A 23511-nucleotide genomic window follows, 5' to 3' on the forward strand; every position below is an offset into this window, starting at 1 on the left:
AGAAGTCATGATAATAATACGAGTTTGTATGGAACACTGATAATTTTTGTAATTTTATACAAGAGTTTGCTAGTTGTAGCAGGTTTTAGATCAAGGTAATAAGTAAGTGATACATTTCAGTATCCACAGGTTATTTCATATTGGTCCACATCCATAGTTTGCAACTCGTGTGAAAATTATTACAGAGCTGATTAAACTCTTTTTAATTGTACCCTCTCTGATACTATTGCAATGTTTATTTTATCTCAATTAGATTCGCGAAACACATTTTGTATTTGACTGTACATAAACCGCTCTATTTTACTGTCGGTCGAGTTGACCATCAAAAATTAATATATGTAATTGCAAAGGGGCAACTCGGCCATTCGGACAAGTTTCTTTCAGTTGATGTCCCCCAAGTCAAAAAATTTAAAGGCCGATATTGATAAGGTTTATTGTTTTAAATGTGCAATTTGATTTTTTAACATTCATTTAAAAGTTATAAAAGTGTTTGCCAGATTTTCGTAAAAAATGTGCAGTTTCAAAGTTACATGACCTAGTATGTAAATCTGTAAGCCTTTGTAACATGCACATTTTTACAGAAGTTTTGAAAACCACAGATACATGTATGCATTCCTATAACGTGCCAATTTTCATTTTTTTTCATTGGTTACTATTGAAATGAGAAGCAAAATGTGTTCTTTTGGCACCGAACTCATTTGACATTGGTTGGTTGTGCGTTGCTGCTTCATTGAGTGACATTAAAATATTTTTTTGTAGAAAATCTTTGATGCAATCGCAGCTCACTTCTTAGCCGCCAAAAAGATTGAATTGAACTACATATATTATGTAGATATATTAACTAATTTATTATAGTTAAAAGTAGATTAAGTACTTAAGGACTAGATCGCACTGCAATCTAAAAATGCAAATTATAAGTTTCATACAGTTTTCATACAAATGTATGAATGAATATACGTATATGTAACTAGTCAATATATTATGCAAAGAGCGCTACAGTTATTTCCATACAGCTGTGAGTAAAGCCGTTTAAATAGGCCACTTCTGACTATTTAATTTTTAATTCATTTTTTTATTTGTATGGTCTATTTCTCTACATTGACATACATATATATGTTACGGGCAATTTGATAAGTCCGGGAACTATTAATAATGGCCGGTCTGTATTAATAATGCCCGACTCAATTGGACAATGTGATTAAAACAGCATGATTAATCACTTTTCCCGGCCATTATGAATAATGCCGACCCTATCTTGGGCAAAGTAATGAAATAGGTGAACTGTAGTGTTTTCGTTTATTAAATGAAATAATCTAACCTAACCTAACCTTTTTTTTTATACGTGGGGAAATCCTCATGGATACCACCGCGCTCGGGGAGGCGAGGTGGTTATGTTGGACTCTTACCGACTAAAAGCCCACGGCTTACCGTCTCAATCGTTGTTGCTAGGCACAGTGACTCGAACGTATTCAACTGCGACCCAGCTAACGCCCCGCCAAGGCAGGCTCAGCTCTGGGACTAAAAGGGGCCCCAACACCGTTCACCTTTCGTCAGTATGCTTTCCTTCACCGTTAAACTAAAGCAAGTAATGTTTTTTAATTGATTATTCGTTATCAGTTCATATATTTTTTAAATACCACACTGGTATAAGGTCGTCTGTTGACACACTTTTTATTAACACACTGTCAAAAGTGGCGTATTAAAATGGCAATAAGTACATAATTTGTTATGAAAAATGTATGAGCTAACTATGATTAGATAACGGAGAGTATAATGGTACATAATTGTATGATAATATGAACAGTGTATGATGTATGTAACTAAGTCATTAATTTAGAGCACACCTGTGGAAAACTGGAAATATATTTTCGAAACGCGACACAGCATAGTGATTCACAAATCGTAGTATTCTCTAAAATTAGAATGTTACAGCAAATAGTACATATTATATTATAACCACTCGTATGATTATATGAGCATTACGTGGCAATGGTGCGTTTCAATAATATATTTCCTTCGCTAAGTACGACGGTATATTAAGTATATTTAATATCAGCGTCGATTCCGATGTGTTTCTCTAAACTAAAAGAGTATCTGCATCTTTTTCTTTTTACCTACTATCTAAAAAGGACGGAAAGTTAATTTTTAATTTAAAGACTCTAAATTTTAGTGCACTCTACAAATTTAAACAATATGCTCACGACTGGCACCTCAAGTCACGAGGTTTGACAGTTCTGAATTAAATTAGATTTGTCTGTCCTTTTCTTATTACATTGGTAGGAAAAAGATTCGCATACTCTATTATTTAGTTGCGCTCAGAATCAGTACCAATATATCGTCATATTTACCGAAATATAATCAATTACAAAGTTCAATAAATTGCTGTGACAGAGTAACTGTACTTAATGCGTTATCAATGGTATTAATACTACATTATCCTCAATCAACAACTAAATGGTCCTTATTTATATTTAAATCATTTCCATACGTACCTGCCCGCTTACTATCCAGCTATTGGAATATATTATTATTGCGATAATAAAATTTATAATTATTGCAATCGTTCATTCTGGTTCTGACTTTGACATGTCTTAAAAATTTTTTTTTTTTTTTTTTTTTTTATTCACTATAGGCAAGCGCTTGACCACAATCACACCTGATGGAAAGTGATGATGTGGTCTAAGATGTGACGCGTTTACCTAGAAGGTGCCTATTCACTCTTGTTTTAAAGATACCCGGATTGTAATTGGTAGGAAACACAGATCGGGGAAGAGTATTCCAAACCTTAGCCATGCGTATGAGGAATGAAGACGCAAAACGTTTCGTGCGTGTAGATGGAATGTCGACGACATAAGGATGGAAACTCGCCCGACGTCTTGCGGTTCGGTGGTAACCGCAAGACCACAGTAAAAAAGGTGGTAAAGTAAAAAAGGGTGGTGGTAAAGTTCAGTAACTATTATAGGGCATCAAAATATACTCAGACAATTTTCAGGTATACATTTTGTGATTTGACCCGCCATTTTACCTATGTGTCAACTGTCATGTCTAAAGTACGATTTTAGTCCTTTCCTTTTTTTTTTAAAGAATATCAGCCATGTTAATCATGACTAATATTCCACTTTCCTAAAGTTTTCCACAAGGATTTTTGACGCACGCAGTCATTGCATTATGTCGAAGCATTGCTTGTCCTGAACTTATTATTCAATGTACACATCAATAAATAATTAATTAAATACGCAAAACCATTAACACATTTAAAAGGTAAGGTAGGTATAAGGTTAACTGTTGTCCAAAAAACATCTATGTTGCTTTGAAGAAATTGATTTCCCTCACATAATATAAATCCAAGCCTTCGGATTTTTATACAGTCTAGTCGGACGGAAGATTTTGCTAAGTTGCCAATATTAATTTGTCGCCTAAATAAACAATTAATGCACCTTAATGACTCGTAGCAGAAACTATACGATTTATGTGTTGTTGGATGATGCCCGCGACTTCGTTCCCGTGAATTAAGCTTTTTAAAAATCCCGTGGGAACTCTTTGATTTTTTAGGTAAAACCTATGTCACTCTCCAGGTCTTTAACTGTACACATGCAAAAAATCACGTCAACCCGTTGCGACGTGATCGAAGAACAAACTAACAAACAAACACTTTCGCATTTATAACATGATTAGTGAAATAGTTACCGGTACCTAACCAGATTTTGTCGAGCTTGTTTTTAGTGTTTCCGTGTAATTTGTTCTACAATATTTAAATTTTTCAGATAATTTGATTCGCATTTGTGTGGGACCGGGCGGTCGGCCTCGCCTCTGGGTTCGAGGGAAGAGCTTCTATGCAGCACATACCATGCGCTCAGGCATCGTCCGTTGGCGATGTACCATGGGCGGCTGTGGATGCAAGGCCTACACTCAGAAGGGAAAGCTCCACAAGTTAATAGGGGAACATAACCACGCGGGGCGATGTGGACGGCGAACGACCATCAAACAACCGTCTACAGCGTCAGCGCCTACGTCATCGCCGCCTACGCCGCTGTTGCTCCCACGAATACCTCACCTCGACTTTGATAATTTTGATCCGAATGCGTGGCTCGTAAGATACTAGAAGTTAGAAAAGAGTTTCTTATAAGAAATCTCCATTGCGCAATGTTAACTAGTCGTTCGCCTATATTTCTAGCCGTCAAAAGATTTAAGCATGATTCAAACCTGCGCGACCAAAGCGACGCTACGAAGCGGGAACGCCCACGATATTTAATGGCGCCATCCACACGGTTATGCTACAACAGTATAATATGTTTGCGTCGTGGACGCTCCCGCATCCCGCGTTCATGAGACTAGAGCTATAGACTCAAGATATAGTTCCCAGACTTAAGATATAGTCCCCAGCTTAAGATAGATTTATGTCTCTACATTAATCTGTCCCATTTTAACTCTGTTTCTATACATAAAATTCTATAGATCTCATCCTGAATCACGGGCGACTACTCGACAGGGCGCAATGGCTCTTAAGGTCTCTTACCTATTCTGTATGCAATTAAAATTGTCATACGGGCCCACGCTACACTTTTGAACATCTCAACGTCATTAATTTAATTACATACATACCATACATACATTTTGACAACGCACAAGCCATATTTGCTCTATGTGTCAACTGTCATGTCAAAAGTACGGTTTACCTTTAAATTAAGGACTAAAATTGGACTTTTAACGGCGAGTGAGTTCTCAAAATGTATGCAGTATAAATGCAGTTTGTGATTTTGAATGTGACGTCGAAGAGGTGTTCAATATCAGAGAGTTAGGACTAGGCTTGTTTTCTTAGAATCTAAACTTGTTTGCAGAAATGCGTTGGCATATCTTAATGAGGTAGGAACATGTAGTGGTTTGGTAGAAAATTAAGTTATAGTGTCCGAAGTGTTACCAGGCCTACAAGTTGCCAATTTTCAAACGTGCCAAAAACTGTACTGAAATAATCTGTTGCTAAAATTGGAGGAATTAATTTATCTGATACTCATATAGATTATATTAGTTGTTTATACTCAGAACTCTTATTATTTAAACAGGGTTCGTGTTTTAATTGGTTTTATTTACGTGTGAATGCCACGTGACATTGTTATTACGTGGTTACCAAGATATTAGTTATTTAGATTGGAAGCTTTTAAAAAGTATAAAATATTCTACTATCATAATAGTACAAATAACTCCATTATGTCCAAAATCTTCTGTCTAATATAAAAATGGAATACGATAAAGGCCAAAGAAAACTGTGATCTCTGTCGAATCTAACCCCAACTTTTTATGGTCTTCCCTTTTAACGCATTTCCTCTATTTTGACCTATTATATTTTTGATGAAAATTACTTTATTCAATACTAGATGATGCTCGCGACTTCGTCCGTGTGGATTTAGGTTTGTAAAGATCCCGTGGGAACTGTTTGATTTTCCGGGATAAAAAGTTGCCTATGTCAATTACAGGGACGTAAGCTACCTCGGTACCAATTTTCGTACTACGATTAGTAACCGCTTAACCGATGTTAAGCGGATGGGTTTTTGGGAATCCCGTGGGAAGTCTTTGATTTTCCGGTATAAAAAATAGCCTATATCCGTCCCCGGGATATAAGCTATTAGCTAACCCTGTACCAAATTTCGTCAGAATCGGTTAAACTGTTGGGCCGTGAAAAGGTAGCAGACAGACAGACAGACAGACACACTTTTGCATTTATAATATTAGTATGGATAACAATACAGAAAGCGCAATTTTATAATGCATGTGTAATGTATCCCCTAAATAATCAAAAAAGTCCCTGAACTTATATTGTTACCTACTCATGCAATTGTTTTTCCACTAGTCATTAAAGTAAGTGTTTTGTATTACGATTGAAGTATTAGTAGATAGGTAATCCTTATCTACTTGTTAGTTTATAAATAAACGATCTCAATTTAGTAAGATGTTTAGCTATATTGATGCTAAATCTTTAATTTTACAATGTGTGAGGTGATTTTAGAAATCTAGGATACTCCTTGTAAGATTATAAAATACGTTGAAAATTTGATGCTCATGTAAATTAGGAAAAGATTATAATTTTGTTATAATTTTGTCTACGTGCTTCCCTTTTACGTTGTTAATTTTTTTTAGTGTAAGTATTTATGTCAAGAATCATGCCATGCTATGATAGAACTGGTTCTAAGCGTATCTATATTCTTAACTTTTTTATTGTTAACTTCTTTACTGTATTGTGCCAAAAATCTTGCTCAGAAAAATATTATCTCCAAGAGAACTAACCAATTTATGTATTGATGAGTAATGTTAAATTAACTTTAATTTTGCATTCTAATCATTGTATCGACTCCTAATAAACTATGGTACGAAAAGTGTTCCGTTATTTGACCCTTATTTAAATGCTTGTACTACATAATTAATATATTATATGTTAATTAGTTAATAAGATGCTTGTAGTTCATCTTTGAATAAACCTGATCTTAACAATAACGTTATATAATATACCAAGGTCAGCTTTAATCATTGAATATAAGTAGAACTTCTTTCCTGGACATGTATTAACGTATTTGTTTTTTTCAGCACGTTTTATTAGAGCGGGCAAAGGTAGATTGTTACTTCACCGAGGCTACACCTTCCGTTTGAAAAACAATCTGGCTCATGGACGCAAGCAATGGTACTGTTCCTCGAGGCTGACTTCCCGGTGCCTCGCCGACGTTAATACTGAGGGTCCGGAAGGTTACGAGCGCATCGTTCGCTCTCGTTATTCGCACAATCATGCTCCTCCGAATGTCCGTCGTTTTGCCGATGGGCGCTACGTCGTGCGCACTCCGCATCAGAGCGGCCATCGTGCCCCGGCGCCCTTGGACCCTCATCACCAGCTGCTCCAGCTGCAGCACGCTCTAGCTCTGTACGCGGCGACCGCTCACGCCACCGCCACGGCAAATGCCACCGCCGCCGTATCTGCGTCTAGCGGCACTGGCTCTCAACAGTCGCCCAATGAGCTGCCGCCATCGACGCAACATAACTCTACCGCGAAGCCACTGTTGGTGGACACGCCATGCAACGAAGAGGACTAAACTTTAACACATACTAAAACGAAACGAGACTTCGGCTCTCTTTTTAAACATTTGAGCGTAGCGTACTAGATATGTAAAATTCACGAAAGTAAAACGACGATAAAATATCGACCAATCGATATTTTCGGAGCCTTTTGCACACGTATTTTAGCGTAATTTATGTTTTAGAATAGTTATTACTTATTATATTATTACTTAGGATATAAATGGGGATAGGATGGCGTATACTTTAAAGCGATGGCATTGTTGGATTATCGAACGGTTATGTGTATGTAAAACCTCAGAACTAGGTGTTGTCGTGTTTCGTGTGTTACGACTACCAGTGACAACGACAGCCCGTCGATGAAGGATCGTGAGTCGTACGTTTTAGATTAGGCGGTCTGTGCGAGGTCTATAATGTTATTCGTATAGGTGTGGGTTATTTGTGTAACAGAATAGGAAGTTAAAGATGTTTATTATGTATGTAAGATCTTTCTGAATGTATAAGAACAGCCCTTCGCACACGTGATCGGGCGCGCATGTCTTTAGCGTGACAGCGAGGAAAGCGTAGCGCGGATTCATGCCCTTTCACAGTGCGAAGGTAGTTCAAGATGTCAGCATGTATCGATGTGAAGTTTTAGCTAGATGGTTATTATCCGGAAGTAGGCCCATTTCAGCGTTTGTTTACAATGTCGGCTCGATCCACCGAGCGGGCATGAAGCAAGTCGACCAGCACATAGGCTAGAAGCAGAACTCGAGCAGGACCGTGGTGAAGTTGCGACGAAACGGGTGCGCAGATAAGGTCAGGCGGCTGAGTGCCGCCGACGACGCGTTGGTGACTGAAACGCGAACTCGGTTCGGAATTATGCAATAAGGATCCCTCGACTGTACTTAGAAATATTAATTTTATTTTGAGAGATTTAACTTATACAAGTTTCAATTTTGCTACTTAGACGATTAGACGTCCGCCTCTTTAAATATAAGAAATCGCAGAAATTATTATCAAAGATGCGAAGGTGTTCAACGGTGTGAACCTACGCGATGCACTCGCGTGATATGAGGCGCGCGGGCTTCAGTCGATGTTGCTCTGCTCCTTAGGATTGATTTAAGTACTTAAGCTCAATCAACTACCTCTTCACTTTTTATACGGGTTTACAGATTAGTTTAATTATACAATTTTATATACACGATGATTGAATACTCAAAAGCTTTACTCGAGTAAGGTGTTTAGGCTAAGCTAGGTTACGTTAGGCTAGAGCGGCGCGTCGGGGCGGCTCGCCGCGCAGGGTCCGGCGCGTCTTCTTACTACCTCTATCGATGAAACTCAACTACCTCTTTGCATAGTTTTAACTTTACTACTGAGCGAATGCTGTTGACTGTAATATAAATAGGCACACTTGAGACTGTTGCCTGAATATATTTTATTGATTGTTTTTTACTTGATTGATTTGTTGCTTGTCGAATTAATTTTTTTCAATGAGTACATAATATTTAGATACACTTACCTCTTAAGATTCTGATATAAGTACAAATTTTGACTAATTTTAATTGTTATTTAGATGATAACTTAGCTACTACGGGGTCTTATGTATGCGTGAACTATAAGATGAACACACTTTTAAACTAGGTTTAGTCATAGATCATGTCAAATGGTGAGTATATTTTTGTCATCCTAATGTAATTAAAAATTGGATCGAGTGAAACTTTGAGATTGGACGTTTTTTTTGTAAGGAAGTCAAATAAAATAATGCTGCATCGGGAACGCCTAATCTCAAAGGTATGTTTTGTCAAATAAAGTAGGAAATTTTGACAGTAACCTTTTGACATGTTCTATTGTACCTGAAATGCATTCTACGCCAAATAACGTGGTACATACGTGAAACCGTGGCGACAATTGGACTTATATAAAAGGTGTCCCAAAATCCACGCAAGAAGTAATTTTAATAGAATACATAGATTTTTAATAAAAAATTTTTAATTGATATATACGAAATAAAGTATTTGGATGAATGGGCCGCCATGCCGTGCGTTGTGTGCCGCGGTTTTGTTAGCCTGGCACTCACGCTTTTGTTGAAATTTCCTATGTATAACTGTGGTTGAATTTGGTCGTTGGTCGCTCAGTTTCGTCTTTTAAGGCATTGTAGTCATGGGCTTGTTGGCATAAACTTGTTGACTTTTATTACTTTCAAAAAATAGTTCAACGATGATAAATCGAATGATCTGAACGGCCAATTGTGATCACCAAAACGAGGTATTTCACGACCAGAAAAAGACTCGTGCAGTAATTGAGTTGACGAGCAACAATGAAAACACGTCTTTCTTTCTTGTAGCGCTCCATTTTTAATAATCCTGAATTGTAAGCTGTTACGCTGCCTTTTTTGAACTTAATGATTGTGATTAGAGTTAAAACTTAATGAAAAGAAAAAGCGATACTAAAATGAGACAAACACATACATCAATCGGATTTAGCCTGGGGGAGAATGAGATAGAATACATACAGTGTTTCCTATTATTTCATACTTTAGTTACCATAAACCTCTTCTGTCATTTGTTGAAATTCAAAACTTGGAGTCATTCCATCCATCTTCAGAATATTTGTAATGATGCCTAATATATGAAGAATAAAACATAAAATAATTTTTATACTACGTAACAATATTGTAATAAATAAACTCTACAATTATCCTGCTCCCCATACTCTGCATTCGTCTCATTCTCTTGAAATTGAAGGTTTCATTTCTCCCGCTTATGAACTGCACCCTTGTTTCTTTTTTGATGGCAGCACTTTGCCACACAAATTCAAATCTTGCGTGAATTCTAGGACACCCTTTATAACGGTAGTTACATATTTGTATAGATTGGTTTTAGTAACAATGACCAGAGAAATGACAATATTCGTCAATTAAATTAAATGATCACAAATCATGACATACGAGTATACACTATTTAAAATTATAATGTATCACAATTAAGTAGTTAAATCCTATTCTCACACGGGGGATACATCAAATATAGAAGTTGCACTTTGAATTCGTACTTTTTAAGCCTCACGTTCACGTTGGCCCAATGCGACTGCAAGTGTGCGCTAATTTGTAACCGTTATTTGCGTGCACCAAGATGCGACAATGCATCGCCGTAGCATATTATGAGTTACTAGCTGATGCCCGCAGCTTCGCCTGCGGCAGCGTTCGCGAGAATCGTTAACGTACGGCAGTTTTTTCGACGCCTTACTCCACAATTTTCACTACCACGAAAAATCCTATCTATTTTCCGGGATAAAATATAGCCTATACGGATTCGGAAGAATCCCTCTAAGTAATGGTAAAATAAATTTTGAAATCGGTCCAGTAGTTTTTGAGCCTATTCAATACAAACATACAAAAATACAAAGGTTTCCTCTTTATAATATTAGTATAGATTATCATGTTTCGTTCAACGGTCTTGGTGGTATACATTTTTTCGTATGTTTCGTTTTTATCCTAAATTGTAATCTATGACACCTTCATGTCACAAACTCTCTTACTAATATAAAGTGATAGAAGAAATGAACATGTGGAAGGTGATACAAATCGCCCGGAGTAAAACGGTAATGTTTTTTTTTCTCGGTTACTTCTATAATAATCACAGGTGTTTGGTACTTGGTGAATGGTGACATTAAAGATAAATTAGGCTGTACTGTTCCCATCTACACAGTTTTTATTAAATAAATGTTAGAGACATAATGTGGCAAAAAGGACATGCCAGTTCTGGCCTAGGAAAAGTGATCTGAACGAAACGTGATAATTACCGATAAAGGCCAAGTGGCCCTGTACAGATTCGCCGAGCAAGTTGGGCCAACATTAACAAGAAGTTTAAACTGGTCAAAAATTAGTCTATATCGGCGTTTGCAATTATAGAATCGGCTTTGACCGATTTTGCCGTGTGAGAAAAGACTGCCTAAATTTTACACAATTGCATTTTAAATAATGGAACAATTAATTATATTACTATATATTATATAACGTTGTATATAAACATGAATCAAAATAGTTAAATTATACATTGTTTTGTGTAGATAACACAAAAAATTCTGTCTATCACAATATAACTAAGTACTTATGTACATTGAACTATGTATTAAGCCAGTAAATTTTATTTATCTTGATATATCTATGTAGCGTAACTAATGTTTTTAAACTTATCGTGGTTCAAAGACAATTATCAATTAAACTGCGGGTAGATACCACGATAATCTAGGTAATACGAACAAATATCAATGGTCTGTTATGTGATGGTTTTGACAGAATTGTGGTGGTTCATAATATCTAGTAGTCACATTTGTAGCAAGAGTACCACAAATTGAGTCAATTAGTTACTACTATTTAAATAGCTATTACTTTTGTGCTTTATTGATTCTTTTTGAGTCTATTTCGCTATGTTTACTTATGACGTCTATTTTAATAATATATTCTATTTAATTTCTGGCATAGTATACAAAATCATACTTATATAAAATCTTCATGCATTTGATTCGATCTTACCCCGTGTTGCCATTTAGGTAGCTTAGTGCCGAGTTCGGTCCGAGTTTTTTATATCCGTATTTTCACGGATAAGTGTGTAACAGCTATAACGTAGAGAAAACGCATGACAGAAGTCGGATCTAGTGCGTAATCCATCCATCCATCCATCCATCAGCCTGTAAGCGTCCACTGCTGGACATAGGCCTTTCCAAGAGCGCCACCAAACAAGGTCCTCCGCCTTCCTCATCCACCCGCTCCCCGCCACCTTCTTCAAAGCTACCATAATACCATATTTAGTGCGTAAGCTACCATACAAATAGTTCTATGACTACTTCGGAACGTATTTTCAAGGATTCGGATCGGATGAGTGCGTAACCGCTCTTAGAAGTACGATTCCGCCCTTTTTATCGTGGTATATATCCGTAGTTTTATTTTAAATATGTTGTCAGTAACTAATCAAGAATATATTACTTATTGTATGTATAGTAAGTATTTATATATATAATTGTTGTTGATTGTGAATCTCTTAGGTAGTTCATTATTAAACTAAATTACTAAACAATGTCCGTCGCCTCGGTTTAAGTCTCATCTACATGTAGAGAGTTACTCTACCGTTTCGTAGCGAGACGTACAGCTTTGTATGCTGTTATCGTCATACTATATGACGATTGTTATTGATAGGTATATTATGTTTAGCGTAAAATCAAAAACTCGCCTACGAATTACGATTCCATATTCAAAATCGTGATTAGTCGTTTTTTGCGTGCGATAAGGTATGTGTTATAAAGTTTACACGGTTCAACTTTTTATATGTAGTTATTCTAAACGAGTTAATCTCTTCGTGTACATGAGGCTTTAGGCTCTAGGGCCCGGTTGATCTAATTTATCAACACTACCTATTTATCTATCTACCTCATTTACTGTTACTATTGTATACCTTTAAATCTTATAGTGTAATTTTGTATTTACCAATATATTTAATAAGATTTTTTGGGTTCTTGTACGGGGTATGTTTTGTGAAACATTAAATTGTACTTATCAGTAACCGATAGTTTTATTTCATTCATCACTGTTCTTCAACTTTAGTATTTACTGACCGAATATTGAAAAGTCAACTGTTAAGGTTTATCATCTTAGTATTGTGTAAAGTAACTGTTGATAAAGTACATGTTATACGGACGAAATCGTCAAAACATAGGGTTCCTTAATTATTAAGATGTCTTTTAGTATTCGGGCATTAGTTTTTTACTAGTTTAGGGTAAATGCACTCCGGTCTATAATCTGCAAGAGCACTTTTCAGAAGATTTACGATGATTACGACTATTTTCAATATGCAATCAGTCTGTAATCGGTAGATAAGTCAGCAACGTTGTTATTTATCAAAAGCTGTACGGTCTAATTTGACAAATAACAACGTTGCTAAGTAACTTATCTATAGATGACAAATAGATTGAATATTGAAAATGGACGTTAGTGGTAAGTAATGGGTATGCAAATATGGTGGAGTGAGCTTTTTAGAATTCTTTTTTAGAATTTCTTTATACTTATTTACCGTGAGAGGTATGCTCGAGTAGTTTTCTTCTTACTATTCGTATTACGACACTATGAGCGCTCTTAGGCTGAGATCTAAAGAGCGTACTTTGACTTTGATCAGACTTAAGCTTCAGTAAAAACGAGACGGTTTTATGTCAGCAGTATAGCGCTGTCTCGTTTTAACAGTATCTTAAGTCTAAGCAAAGTTTAAGTGCGCTATATACGTCTCAACCTTAGTGTCACAGTGTAGTCGTGAGTACACCGGGTGAGTTCGTATGGATGACCAACATCAGCGCAGGAAAATCGGGTCAATTTTTGTCATCGGGTGTCATCTCTCTCTGAGAGACAAAATCCGTAACAAGGAAATCCGTAGGAGAACTAAATTGACCGACTTATAAGCAAGCTGAAGTGGCTGTGGGAAGGCCATGTTTGTCGAAGTTACGATGGCCGCTGGGGTAGACCGCGTACCGGCAAGTGCGGTATGGGATGACCTTCAGCGGCTCCAGTCTTCTGAACTGACTGACTACTTAAAACAGGTAATGGGAGTTTGTTGGATGAGGAAGGTCTGGGACCATGTGCGGTGGCATGCTCTTTGGAAAGCTCTTCAGAAGGATGAAATTGATTGATTTCATCATCGGTGTAGGTCGAAAATAAATCTTGAATAAATCATTTTTTTATCAAAACTTTGTGTTTCATTTATATGGCTAAATTATAAAGGTGTCGGGCTTAAAAAAATTGGCTTACTAAAATAACCCGTCGTTTCTGACAGTGTGATTTATCGCAGGCATCAAGTATTTGAAGTCGCGGCGCGGGAAGGTCATTATGATGGTGAATACATTCCCATTCTGCGAGGAGTCCAAGTTGAGGGACAAAGTGATATGGCGGTGCACGTCGAAGAAGACTAATTGCAAAGCGAGGATACATATGCGAGGGGATAACGTTGTAGCTGTCAAAGGTATGCATAACCACCCGCCTCGAGCGCCACCCGCATCGTCCTGATATAGATTGGGAAAAAAGGTCTTCGCTCATCGCATACTGCCAGTCGACTTGCGAAATTCGCAGGAGGCGAAAGAACCGCAAAAGGCTATCGCAATGCATTTTTCAAGTCTAAAAATGCGCGTGACATCAACAGGATTCGGTTGTATCGCGCTCATCAAAATACAGTCAGTAGATACTTATCGGCGCAGACGTTACCTATAGCCACACATTTTTAAAGCGGAATTTACATTACGAAATTAGTTTCACGACATTAATTTCACTGTCGATTGCACGTGTAAACGTCTAATTTCGTAATGTAAATTGCGCTTAAGTTGCGCCCGATCCTGCTGAAGTCACTCGCATTTACAGTACTGATTATTTAAAATCTAATTATTAAATTAACCTGCACCGTAAGCTGCGAAACTTAACTAAAGTTCAAAAATAAAGGATTTCTCAGCCCGGTTAAAAATGCGATTTGCACCTCCTGCTGATCTTTCCGTCGCATCATGTGCGATGTCCTTGCAATATTTTTTTAGATTGGTACTGATTCTGATCGCATTTTTTTTAGATATTCGCAACTTTTTCTTACCAATATGTAATAAGAAACGGACAGACAAACTAAATTTAATTTAGAGCTGTCAAACCTCGTGACTTAGCAGAATGGCAGTAGAATAGCACTACTCTTGATTTAAAATTCATCTACCGTCCTTTTTTAGCAACATCAAAAGAAAAGATGCAGATATTCTGAATTAATTTTAGAGAAAAATATCAGAATCGACGCCATTGTATCATCTATTTAATTTGACGCATTTGTACGTTTACCATTCCAATTGATACATTCTATTTAAAATTAGATGGTAAGTCATTTTGGTTAACATGAAAATATTGATCGAGCTCTTGCTAGCATTATAATATTTCTGTGGTTAGCTGAAACTTTTTGGAAAACTTTTTTAATTCTAGCGCGATTTATACAAGTCTTTGAGCCGGTTGTATCTTTAAAACTAGGTACATGTTTTTACGGAAATTTGACAAACCACTAGTGTCAGAGCGAAGCTAAGGTCGATTTCTGGCCGAAGCCGAAGCCGGCGCTTACTAGAAAGTCTAGAAACCTTCGGCTTCAGCCAAAACTTCAGCCCATTTTGGCTGAAGACGAAGGTTGGGTCGAAGGTTCAGTCGGATACTACAAACCACAGACACAGATATTTGTTTCTAGAACGTGTCTACAAAATTTAATTGAGTTTGATTGGTTAATATTCAAATGAGAATGAAACCAAAACTCTTTCTCTTATGCCAAAAAATATTGGTTCTTCATTCTAACCCAGTGGTTAATCTTGTACGTTGCAATGTCAGTCGGTCAGTTTGTCTTCTTAAATATATATAGATTCTATAGTGTTTGAATCAGGGTCCAGAAAAGCTTTTGATTTCTTTATCAATTTCGAAGTGGTAAAGCATAAATAAGTATATATTTTGAGAATCTTATTTTTCTGGTATAGGCAGTAAAATATACTTAAGTACTATGATATTTTGAAGAATAGCAAAAGACGTCGACTTTTAAAATGAGCAGGGTTATTGGTGTGTTCGCTCAAAAACTAGAGAAACTAGGTATATATAGATGTTGAGGTTCGTAGAAGTTTTTATTCTTTAATTGAACAGCTCTAGAATAGCTAGAGCAAGTCATGTTTGATTGGATGGATATTATATGAAAATATGTACATGTAAGTATGATGCAATAATAAAACTGTAATGTATTATTTTCTATGTGTAAGTATTATTTTGTCTATGGTATTTGACCTATCTGTTATAGTTGTAAAAGACATTCAAGCACACGGTATGTATTTTATATTAAGTATATTGTTAGTTATTATACATATTATTCGACATCTCTAGTATTAAGGTGAGAATGTAACGTAGACATTAACAAACTTAGTATTAACAATTTCTTGAGGTGATTTAATGTGAAATTATGATTTCTCAAAAATAACTATTAAATACAAGGTGTAACTAGAACGCTTCTGATTACTGATTAGGTAACTACTACAAATAAAACGGGGAAAAACCTGTATTTTTTAAAAGTTCACAATATATATTGCAAATAAAACATCTGACTGACGCTAGAGGTCAACTAACGCTATGTAAATAGGCCAATGGGGTCAATGCCGCGTCGTATATGGGGCATCGCCCGAGTTTTGCACGGCGGGTTTAAAAAATACAAATCACTAAAACTACAAAAGGAAGCAAATGGTTATTGGCATTGAATTGTGTTGTATAATAGTTTTCGCTAGCGTTCTGGTTACACTTTGTATATTGATATAAGTACTTCTGTGTATTCAAAAATCTAAAATTGATATGCCTCTTAGGATCTGCGTCTTAGGATCCTATGTTGAATTATTTATGATATTTTCCATAACTAGTATAAAACATTATATGGCTATCTTTGAGTTAAGCATATCACCTAAAAAGTCTCGTATTTAAAAATACATATAATATCATTCCATTGTTAAATGCTTTCTAGCATCTGGTGCGTAAATTGTATTAATTACATAATTATGTTGGAAAAACTAACTTCAATTGTTATAAACGGAGATATATATCCAAATGTTATAATAAAGTGTGTAATTTTATAGTAAAGATGTCCACCGATCAAAAATGGCCTAGAGATATTTAGTATAGCAAAGGAGCAAATTATTTTTAGGCATAAATATGTGAATAAAAGCATAGATTAAATATTTTTGTTTAATTGCCTTGTTGATATTATAAATTGTTAAAGATCTCTAGGCCATTATAAACATATGTATAAGTATACAAACATAAATGTATAGAATATATAAAGTAAACAACAGTGAACTGTTTTGTGATAAATTCTTTTGAAACGTCGTCTATAAATTTTGGAAGCATTTTCTATTTAAGTAGTTATTGAAGTAAGTACTTATTAATAGTAACATTGTCATTACTTAGGCGTTACATATATTTATTTGGCGTTAAATATATTTATCAGACATTAAAATTAAGTAAATAAGTGCCTTACCTTCGAAGCCACTGTCAATTTGTTATTAATAATTACTATTAATGGTATAATAATATCGTCGTACTGAACATTCCTTAACAAATAAAAAAAATCGGCTTTACAATATTTCAAAAGATTCTTATGTAATCTTGATATTTAAGACTAAGACTTCGTTGATTTATTAAGAGTATTACTTTTTAAGGTTTATACTATTAAAATATGTTTATTGATTCTGTGTGTTTATTTGCAATTTACGTCAATTTCTTCGATGTCATTTTGTTTTTTGTTTTGTTTTGGAGCTACATTCCTTTGTGGATAACGCCAAATAACCAAAAAATATTGTTGAGGCCCTTTTTAACCGACTTCAAAAAAAGGAGGTTCTCAATTTGTCGGAATCTTTTTTTCACTATGACAATCAAATTGCATCTTGCTTTTTACCTTATACTTGCTTCCCACGGTGCGTAACTGCGGGTTATCACACACTGCCGACTACTACGGACAGTCGCGCACAAGGCTCGGACGCGCTACCACGGATGTTACTCTTTCCATGGTGCGTCAGCGCGGGCTGGTCCGCGTCCGTCTTCAATATTACGCATCGTGGGAAGCCGGTATTAGCTTTGAACCATTATTTGTGACGTCAATTTAGACAGTTCTTGTATGGAAACATTCTACTTGGTGTCACCTGTGGTGTCACTGAATCCGGTTAAAAGAAAGATATGGATGTACAAGCAATAGAGTCAGGCGCCGATCAAGTATTTGCCTTCATTGGTCTCGATTGGACCACTTTCTCACTCACCTTTATAGTTCTCACGTGAGATTGCCACAATATGTTATCCAAATAGAGAATAGCTCCTCATTTTCCATTATCTACTCGCCCTCCCACATCTACAAAATATTCTCTTTTCAAAAATTATCCAGCGACTAAATCCTTTTACAAATGTCGCGCGTAATACATCATTTAAATCTTCGGCCTAGCAATAAAGCTTACGTACCCCGCTAGAAATGATTGTTTTAGGGTTCCGTACTTCAAAAGGAAAAACGGAACCCTTACAGGACCACATTGCTGTCTGCCCACAAACGGGCAACAAAGTGATCCTCACTTTCCATACAGGTGAAGGTGTGATTGTCGTCGAACGTGCGCCTATATTGATTAAAAAATTTACTTCCACGGGCTACCTATTTCCTTCTTTTTTTACTTAGTAAAACAACTGTAACCTCTAAAAGGCGATTAAAATGTTTGATATATTATGTATTTAGTTATTAAAATTACAAGGTTACAAAAAGAGTGTTTTTTTAAATATTTAATTTGCTAAAAGTACCCATAGGTACCGCCAAAGGTGCCCCAATCATGTGATGCTATTTTTTATAGCGTGGTGCAACATACCGTCTAGAAAAAAACTGAAAATGTCTAATGAGGAGAGAGTCAGGAAAAAAAGAGAATTTGACAGAGCACGTATGGAGAGAATTAAATGTGACCCAATATTATTAGCTCAATACAAAGAGAAAGAAAGACTTAAATATTTAAGAAAAAAGGAGACAGGGCAGCAAAAGTGTGTTAAGGATATGACCCCTAGTGAGAAAAGAAAAGCTCGAAAAAACTGGAGGACACACTCAAGAGCTTATAGAAAAAAACATGCAAGCAAAAAGGTCACTGAAACAATTACGTAAAATAACTATCACACTTAATTAGGTTTTAATTAAATGTAAGATTTAAGAAATTATTACATTGGAGGATCAAAAGATAATCTTAAAAATGCTTTACCTTTTTTTTGAAAATGTCTAGTTCGAAAGTTGAATTACTCCAAAAAATGTATTTTATTTTTCACTGTATAAACAATTAGTTTTTTTTCTATAAATAAAGTTCTTTAAAATATATTTTAACTGAACTTAACTAAAGTACTTAAATAACAAATTTGAGGCTTGAATAAAGATCGTTCTTGTCAGTACTATAATGATCGTCTTAAAGTAAACAATAGCTAACAACAGCTACTATTACGAATATTTCAAGTCTCAACGGTAACTTAAACCTGACACTAGGTATTTTTGGTTAAGTATACAGATTTTCTTCTATTAAACTAAGGGTAGCTACAGTTCACGACAGTTAGGGAACTCGAAACAAAATGTCGAGGCTTCGACGTCACTAGCACTGGCCTATTTTTCTTTGATTTTACGTCATCCCTATTGTATCGAGTGGGATATCAAATGAAAGAGGAAAAAATTCTGAGTTCATAAATATAAATATATAGTACAACGTTAAAATACACTGAGCGACAGAAAAACAATTTTATACTATCGATCTGTAGTTTGCGGATAGTAGTCGGGTTTCTGTGCTGTTTAGCTTTATCTTGTTCAGGTTAATTTCGTTTTTTTACGCATTTTATTTCGTTATTCTCTCACGACTTCCAGAACTGAAAGCAGCCTACATCCCCACGGGTAGGGGTAAAAAGAATTTGATTTTAAATGGATTTTCCTTCTGCGAGTATATGAAGACTTATTCGACGACGTATTAGATTTGTTCGAGGCGGAAAACCATCGGATGTCCGGCCAAGGCGAGGACCAACAAGAAGGGAGAAGTCGAGTCATATCAAAATACTCACAACCACGAAAAGCCCGAGTATTATGATCAGAAGACGAAGAAAAAAGTTTTGTTGTGAATTTAGTGGACCAGACAAACGAAAAAAAATTTTTTTTGAATCTCTATTTTCATTACGATAGTTTTTAGAATTTAAACTTCACACTTAATAGTAATTATTTAGATAGAAGAAAATGAAACATTTTTGGTTTTAAAAATATAAAAGTAGCTTGAATTGTTTTTTTATTTGGAAATTTGCCAAACCTCACTTGGCTTAAATAAGACCTCATTCTGAAAGTAAATAGTGATGACTATTATTATTTGTTAACTAAACAAATTAAAAATTTATAGACTACGTACCTAACTAATTTAAGCACTAAAATGTTACGTGTAAAAAACTAAAGGGAACTTAAAAATCATTTGCCTCACTGATCATTTAACCTCACCAGGATAATTAAAACAGATTTAAAAGTAAAAAATCTTGTCTAGCTTCCTAGGGCCCAAAGACAAGAGAATAAGACATAACTTGTGTATTTCCAGCATCGATTTTGGTTACTACTTCGTGTAGGGCCAAGTGACAAGTCCTTTATAAAAGCTCCATTTTAAAACCTCGTTTTTAGGGTTCCGTACTCGAAGGGTGCCAACGGGACCCTATTACTAAGCCTCCGCTGTCCGTCTGTCTGTCTGCGGGCTGTATCTCGTGAACTGTAATAGGTAAAGAGTTCAATTTTCACATAACGTGTATTTAAATTGCCGCTATAACAACAAATAATAAAAAAAAAGCCTGCCATGAAAATTAAAAAAAAAAGTGTTAGTTCTAGTACGATAGTGCGGAACACTCAAGTCAGACTCGCACTTGACTGACTTTTCGGACTCAAAAAGCCCGTGAAGTAGATATTTGACATTTCAAAGAAAAAGGCGATGTATTTAATCGGTTAGCGAAGTTGTAATTATTGTATTAAAAATTACCCAACTGTTGCAATTTTTTCAACACGATAGCGGGCTTGAGGATACAGGGTGAGTAAATCTTTTTTTCTATTTATCAGTGATATTATTATGGTTTGTTGTAACTTATAACAAAATAAGTATTTCGTTAAGTTTCATATAGTTATATTAAACTTTTCTTTAAATATTATCTATAAACATACTTATGTAGATCCAAACTTTTTGAAGCTTTTAAAAGTACCACGCACTTTGAAACTAAAACACCGTTGTATCTTTTGACCATTAAGTTTTTGAGTTATTAAATTTTAAATTAACTAACGCTAAGTTAATGAGTTATTAAACTAATATACCTAACATATATTTAATTTTAATTTGTAATATTTCATTTGATTATTTTATATATAATTTTATTAATATAATTATTGTATATTTATTAAGGTACTACTTTTGTTTTTCTAACATCTAATATACCTAAACATCTACGATTTACAGCACACAATAATATGATGGACATTGATGTGTCCAATTCATGGTTAATGTTTAAGAATCAAGAAATTACTCTTAAAGTGCCCATTGTTATTGAACAGTTGAGATCATACAAATTGGACTTGGTTAGGAAATCGATTAAAACTCATTTTGAAAAAAATTACGAGAGTGACGATGAGGCTGAAGAAGGTGGAATTGAAGAAGACAATGTATTGAATAAAAAGAAAGGTCGTTTTGTTGTTCCACTGCCTTCCAGCGAAGAAAGAAACAAAAATGCATCTCATTTACCTGTAATATTTGATACACAAAATAAATGTCGCGAACCTAGTTGTAAGAAAAAGACTAAAGTGCGTTGTACTAAATGTAACATACATTTATGCCTCACCAAAGAAAGAAACTGCTACAAAATGTTTCATGAAAACGTTTAGTGATTGTGAAATAGTTGGTACCATTTTGAACTAACTCTAAACTATATCTAGGGTTAGTATTTTAATGTTAAATACTGATTATATCAAGGTACCAGCCCGCTAACTAAAGTGACAAGATTTTATACTACTTTTTATTCCGTAAAATTCCATGGTTCCCGCGGGAGTTTTTAGACATACATCCACGCGAACGAAGTCATGCACATCATCTAGTTTTGAATAAAAACTTTTAAAAAGAAAGTTTTTTTTTTGTTTGGGCCTTAACATCAATAAAAATGAATTCTTTTAAAAGGACCTTTGAGTAATTTGAGAAAGCGAAAATTTTGTGTAAAAAAAAGTATTCATCGTAATCGTAATCGGTAGCAAATTCTGCCTCTTGATTGGGTGTAAAAAAATGTGAACAGCGAATTTAACCAATCAAGGGCTGTCGATTACGATTACGATGAATATGTTTATCTTACACAATCGGGGGACATGAGGTATGAACATTTTTTTTTTGAATGGAAGATAAACCGTTCTTTCTTTAATCTAACTACACTGTTACTAAACTTAACCCATTATTGTCTAGCGGTGCCATGTGGCATCCAATCTCATATTTTTAAATTTTCGCATCCTATCTTTGTAATAAGAGAAGTCAAGTGGTATCTTGTTCATGTTATACTAGAGGGAGATAACAATTACATACTTTATTTACTTTGTTTTGTCACATAAGATTTTTGTGACCTGCACGAGCTCCAGTCAATTGTGTTGTGAAATTGCTGCCACAAATAGATGCAATATTCAAGTAGGTAAGTGGATCATTTTTTTGCTTATTTTGAGTAATGTGCATTTACACTTGATGCCAAACCTTTCATTGACTTGCTCATAAAATAAAATTGTTGCATTTGTTCTATTGTTTGGTTTATGCCAAGTTAAAAGATACGGGTGTCGTACGGCACTGCTAGGTCTTTAGTTTATCTTTCTATCATCTGTACTAGAAATTTTAATTCTGTATTTATTTTTGTTTTTCCATGTGTAATGGCATTATTGTTTCAACAGGGATTGTACATTATTTACTATGTAGACACGTGCCATACTTGAAGAAGACAATAAACTCCAGCCTCAGTTGCTATGTTTTGAACCTCCAGACTCTGCAATCCTATCTGACGTAGATGAGGGTAGTTTTGTGAATAATTCCACAGGTCGACAACTCAATGCTCTATGTGAAGTGGTGCTAGCATCTACATCTACTCATACCTATTACAGTTCAAATATATGCCTCGAGCCACTACTGCCGTCCATCAGCTTCCAAAAAATCTAAAACTCGCAAGCGGGTCTCTGACAGCACACGTTATGACGGCAGGGATCATTTATTGGTACCCAGCGGGTCACGTCGCAAGTGTGGATTAGAATCTTGCCGAAGTCAAACTAGGCTGCAATGCAATAAATGTAACGTGGGGCTCTGTGCAGCTTGCAACCTTCAGTTTCACACATATAAAATAAATAAAAATAAATAAATATAATACTTTGTAATTTCATGTAGATATATATCTAATTGTTTATTAATAAATTTTTAACCTTGAACTATAAAATAATCAATTACTTAATAATTCTTATAAAATTGTGTTAAAATGTTTTGGTAAAAATCGTTTAAATACATTTGAAAAGGCAAGGTATTAGTTTAGCGGCACCCATGGTTATTTCCAGAAGTAAGACAAACCGAAATTCTAATGATCAAATCTGACTAAAAGGGTCCATAATATCAACATATCAAAGCAAAAGTCAATTTTGAGGCCTTGAAATAGTTCAGGCTATAATGGGCTACACTCTGTAATTTAATTAAAAAATAATCTTTTTTCAGAAGCTTTCTTCTTACCCTCGAGAGCTGGAAAGTCGGTACTAATTTTCCAATCGAACAAGTTTTGGGTCAACAACCAATACCGGGAAAAACTGAACTGGGCATGCAGGGACAAGGACACAAAGGGCTGCTTGTGCAGAGTTCAGACCACTCTGGACGGCCGTTTTATTCGTATCAAGG

The 23511-nt window shown here is 35.4% G+C and overlaps 1 protein-coding gene and 3 long non-coding RNA genes across 18 annotated transcripts in view; 2 read left to right on the forward strand and 2 right to left on the reverse strand.

Annotated features, from left to right (window-relative positions):
- LOC123868946 (protein tramtrack, beta isoform-like) overlaps positions 1-23511 on the forward strand; it is a 451090-nt gene that overhangs the window by 18387 nt on the left and 409192 nt on the right. The window contains exon 5 of one of the 15 annotated variants that reach the window (XM_045911655.1): positions 21076-21512. The exons of 13 other annotated variants lie outside the window; for them this stretch is intronic. In XM_045911655.1, coding sequence (XP_045767611.1) covers positions 21076-21497 — 422 coding nt within the window. In that variant the 3' untranslated portion in view covers positions 21498-21512. Of the gene's footprint in view, positions 1-6576; positions 9002-21075; positions 21513-23511 lie in introns of those variants that run through there. One more of the 15 variants, XM_045911652.1, reaches the window with a different exon arrangement.
- On the reverse strand, positions 1871-20176 carry LOC123868972. Its single transcript, XR_006796773.1, has 3 exons — positions 20165-20176; positions 18243-18249; positions 1871-2014 (listed from the first exon to the last, which is right to left on the reverse strand). It is a non-coding gene; the product is annotated as an uncharacterized LOC123868972 (long non-coding RNA).
- LOC123868975 lies at positions 11937-14497 on the reverse strand. Its single transcript, XR_006796776.1, has 3 exons — positions 14487-14497; positions 14364-14365; positions 11937-12097 (listed from the first exon to the last, which is right to left on the reverse strand). It is a non-coding gene; the product is annotated as an uncharacterized LOC123868975 (long non-coding RNA).
- On the forward strand, positions 14369-15484 carry LOC123868973. Its single transcript, XR_006796774.1, has 2 exons — positions 14369-14602; positions 14835-15484. It is a non-coding gene; the product is annotated as an uncharacterized LOC123868973 (long non-coding RNA).

This window comes from Maniola jurtina, chromosome 10 (genome assembly GCF_905333055.1).
Source record: "Maniola jurtina chromosome 10, ilManJurt1.1, whole genome shotgun sequence".
NCBI lineage: Eukaryota > Metazoa > Arthropoda > Insecta > Lepidoptera > Nymphalidae > Maniola > Maniola jurtina.